The sequence below is a fragment of the Serinus canaria genome, chromosome 1 (assembly GCF_022539315.1).
Source record: "Serinus canaria isolate serCan28SL12 chromosome 1, serCan2020, whole genome shotgun sequence".
Lineage (NCBI taxonomy): Eukaryota > Metazoa > Chordata > Aves > Passeriformes > Fringillidae > Serinus > Serinus canaria.
The window spans coordinates 43433635-43438250 of NC_066313.1; the positions used below are offsets into that span (position 1 = coordinate 43433635).

Here is a 4616-nt window from a genome sequence, read left to right on the forward strand (position 1 = left end):
CTGATATGTGATTATTTTGCACCTGCAAGCACGCTTCTGCTTTATTTTACAGAGAAACTTTGTTTTACTCTCAAAATGAGAAATAAATTCAGAGGAAATAACCAAGTGTATTTTCAATTCTGTGAAAACAGCTGAGCCCCTCTGCCCCCAGGGCTTTGAGAAACGAGCAACTCTCGACATTTTAAAAGAGCTATCACAAAACCACATATTTTGTATTCTTTTATAGATATTATACATTCCTGCTTGTTTTGTAAGACACAAACCACAGACTCAATTTTAACTTAGTGAAAGATTTCACTTGTGGGAAAAAAAAAAAAAAAGGTAAACGGGAAGCGTATGCATTTGATCTTTCCCTGAATGTAATATTAAGGGAAACTATATTCTAAGTAGATTTCCCGCTAATTTATTTCACCCTGCTGCTACTTCCAGCGGCGGACAGTGCAGTTTCCCGCTGCCGGAGACCCGCGGCTCCCTGAGGGCAGGGCGGTGCCTCACGTCTGGGGGAGGAGCCCTGCCGGGGCCGCCCCCGCCCCTGCTCTCGCGAGATGGGCGGTGCGCGGCGCGACATCCGGGAGCGGCACAGCAAGATGGCGGTGGAGTCGCGGGTGACGCAGGAGGAGATCAAGAAGGAGCCGGAGAAGCCGATCGACCGCGAGAAGGTGTCCAGAGTGCGGGGTGCTGGTGCTCCGCCGCTTCGCCGGCCGCTCCAGCGCGGACAGCGGGGGTGGGGGGAGTGGCGAGTGTCTAGTGACGACGTGAGGCCTTCGCGGGGGGGGGGGGGGGCGTGGCGAGCGGCCCCTCATCCTAATCCCCTCCTCCTAATCCCATCCTCCTAATCCCCTTCCCTGCGGCTCCTGGCTCCCATCCCCATGCTCATTCTCACCCCCGCCTCGGCCCGCAGACGTGCCCGCTGCTGCTGCGCGTCTTCACCACCAACAATGGGCGGCACCACCGCATGGACGAGTTCTCTCGCGGCAACGTGCCCTCCAGCGAGCTGCAGATCTACACCTGGTGAGTGACAGCGCCTCTACGGCTGGCCGTGCCGCGGGGCCTCGCCTGGGCCCCCGGGGCCGGAGGGAGGAGCAGGGCTCCGGTCGGAGCGGGACAGGCCTGGGGCTTTCGCCACCGCCGGTGTGGAGCGGTTCTGGCTGTGCCCTGGCAGCAGAGAGGGGGCGTCTCCGGAAGCACAGCTTTGTGCAGCGGTGAGCGCTCAGCCGCCGAAACTTAGTTCACCTCAAGTGCCCAATTACTGCTGCGTGTAATTGGTGGCTTCTGCTGTGGCGGTGGTTATCGCAACACATCTACTCAGTGTAGAGGTTCGCCTTTAATGTGTGTGTGTTGTTCCAAGAGCCCCGTTTTTCCAGTAGAAGCAGCTGTCCCAGAAGGCTTGAAATGCTGTGTGGATGGTTTGTTGGTTTAACTCAGACCCTTCTGAGAGTGGAGTAATGAGTTTTCTTTTTGCATGGTCAGGTAGCAGTGCTTTAACAGAGAGCTACTTTTTATCACTGTCAGATTTATTTTGGAGAACTGCCTTAGTCTCCATTGCAAATATGTTAGGTTTTGTTTGTAATATTTTAAACAATGCCTTTGAAAAGGAATTATGCTGCTCTTTAAACCCTTCATGACGTTCGGTAGAGTTTTAAGTCATATGTTGTGTAGTTGAATAAATCCATTTTTGTGGCTACCAAAGCATGCAGTTCTAATTTACTTCTAAGTGGGATTTATGGACTCTGTCCAGGCTGTTGGTGGTGTCTGAGTTGTTTCCCATCTGCAGAAGTCAGAATGGGCATTGTCTGTCAACACACTGCTCCTTGGTTGCCTGGAGCTCAGAGTGAGTGCATAGTCTGTATAATTGGAGACACTTCGCTTGCAATGACTGAGAACTTTTGTTCTTGAAATTCTAGACATGAGCTTTAGCCCTGCTCTGGTTGAAGGCTGGGTAAAGGAGTGCTGCCTGCTAGGGCGGAAACAGAAAGCTGTTTTATTTTTCTGCTTTTCTTACATTTCCTCTAATAGTTAATAACCTTATTGTATACAGATGTCAGCTTAGGTGAGGAAACTCTTACACTGTGGCTTGTATGAATGTATTAAGAAAAAAAAAGGCTCCTGCTTTTAGATGGTAACTTTTCAGAGAGACCTGAAGATGCAGATGTTGAAATGTATACAGAGATGCAGAGATTCATCTGAATATCACAGTGAATCAGACACATTGGCACTAGACCATGTTGCCTCCAGTGTGCAGTAAGAGGTGAATTCTCCCAGGTGTTACAGTCAATAACTGTGGACAGAGGATATGCCAAGGCAAAGAAACATTTGGTTAGGTTGTTGCAATATATTGATTCAATCTTAAATGTTTTGGGAAGCTTTTTTTACTGTTCCTTGCTGTTCCTTTGAGAGTATGAAGTGCTTTGGTTTCATTGTTTAATCTAGGATGGATGCGACTCTGAAAGAGCTGACCAGCTTGGTGAAAGAAGTTTACCCAGAAGCACGGAAGAAAGGCACACATTTCAACTTCGCAATTGTTTTTACAGATCTCAAGAGACCTGGCTATAGGTAAATGGCATTTCTTCTCTGAGTTAATAGAATACTTTAGGCACCAGAACAGTAAATTATCCTTCATTAACACTGATTTAAAGTTCAGAACCCTCATACCAAACTTCTGAAGTTCTGTGTGATGACTGCTACACCTCTAAATTGTGCTTGGTGACCATCCCTGTTAATGTGTTCCCGAGACTATGAGCCTGTGTGCTTGAAGGCTTTGGTTTGTATTGGCAACTGGAACATGGCCCTCCAAATTGAGCTAATGCTTTGTTCCTGGTAGGTCTTGCACCTGAGTTACAGCAATGATCTTGTAGCAGGTGTTTCTCTTCCAGAATGGCATGTGCTAATCTTTGTCAGCAGCCAGTGGATGTACTCTCCTTTGGAATCTGGTGGGGTCTTGTGCTTTGTCTGTATGGCAGGGGGTAAGGGGTTCTCCCTAGTGTCAGAGCATTTGGTGTAGGCTTTTCTTGGTGCACCCAGGGTTGCAGAGAAAAACCCCAGCATTTTGAGTACACAGCCACGTTGGTGCAGTGCAGGGAGTGGCGTGGGAAGGGAGTTATGAGCCAGTGCAGTTCCTGTTTTGGACATCTGGAGAGATTGGCCACTGATAACTAACTTGCCTTTCCTCTGCTACTCACAGGGTGAAGGAGATCGGCAGCACCATGTCGGGCAGGAAGGGCACAGATGATTCCATGACATTGCAGTCTCAGAAATTCCAGATAGGAGACTACTTGGATATAGCAATTACTCCTCCGAATCGTGCACCACCCCCATCAAGCCGCATGAGACCTTACTAAAGTCTTGCTTCTCTTTGTATGATTGTGTATTCTGTTTACTCCTACTTGCTGTTCTAAAGCAGGCTTATTTTTTTTGCTTTTGTTACTAAGCACCTGAAGACAAAGCTGAGCATTGTAGAAGAAAGTTAACTTTTAAACATTAACTTTTAGTTTGTTTAGAAGAAACCCCTTCAGCTGTGCCATCATCCTATCCCTGACTGTTATAGTTTGAATAGTAAATTAGTGTGTCCTGTGTTCTGAAGACTTCCATGAAATATGACCAGGAGGATTACAGGTGTTCTGAAGTTCTGTCTAGTTTGGAATAAAAATTGATGTTAATCCCTTGACTGTTTAGTGGTGTATCAATGCTCAAGGCTGCTCTGTGTTAGAAGTTACTAATGATGCTGGGGAGTGTTAAGCAGTCTAGAATCTGAAATGGAAGGGGTGGCTCAGGGATCTCAGTTGTCCATGGGGCAGCTGGAAGATGGGTGTATCTTTAACACTTTAGGGTGTTGCCTGGTACCTTAAAGAGCAGGATGAAGAAGGGGTGACTTGTGTCTCAGCGAAGTGGTGCTTGGTGCTTGCCAGCTTGACTCCCTCTGTCACTGCAGGGGGAGAGGCTGAGATGTGCAGGTACCTTTGGTCTTCCAGCATGGTCCAGCTGTCCCTGGCTGACTGGGAGCAGCCAGCTGGGCTGGGCAGGACCAAGTCCTTGGTTTCTGCACCTTGAGCCCTGTGTGCTAAGAGCAAGGCAAGGGCAGGAGTAGAATTAGAAACTCCACCTTCCTTGCCTAAGGCCTGAGCAGAGGCTAGGACTGAAGTAAATGTTCCTGTCTGCTGAGGACAAGGTGTGCTTTGTGTCATGAAGTGGGATCTATATAGCTTTGTTTTTCTCCCTCACAGGAGTCCCTTGGTTCAGTATAGCCTGAGGGAGTTCTGCCCTTAGCTTAACCCTCTTCGTCCCCCTTCTCTGGGTTCTAAGTTTGGGAGTTGCAATTTCAGCCTTCATGAATGTCTCTCATTTGCAGAGTCACCTACATCTGAGTCACTTCTCCCCTAAGACTGAAAAGTGTTCCCAACCGTTTTTTAAAGCGAGCTCAAGAAAAGACACTTACAAATGCTGCTTATTAAGGACCGAGCCTGAAGTGGCAGTGGAGCTGATTTATTGTTGCCAGAGTTGGCATGGGTGGGATGTTTTTTGTAGTGCAGTCACCTCTGGTGTGAGGCAGTGGTGCTCCAAATACTGATGCTGTGAGAACCTCAAGTGTTGGAACACCTTAGACTAGGGACAAGCTTGCT

The 4616-nt window shown here is 48.1% G+C and overlaps 1 protein-coding gene across 1 annotated transcript; it reads left to right on the forward strand.

Moving 5' to 3' along the window:
- The first annotated feature begins 503 nt into the window (after window positions 1-503).
- SAP18 (Sin3A associated protein 18) lies at window positions 504-3664 on the forward strand. Its single transcript, XM_009102825.4, has 4 exons — window positions 504-659; window positions 902-1011; window positions 2431-2553; window positions 3182-3664. Exons 1-4 carry the CDS (start codon window positions 546-548, stop codon window positions 3336-3338), a joined length of 504 nt encoding a protein of 167 aa, XP_009101073.1. The 5' UTR covers window positions 504-545; the 3' UTR covers window positions 3339-3664.
- The last annotated feature ends 952 nt before the right edge of the window (window positions 3665-4616 follow it).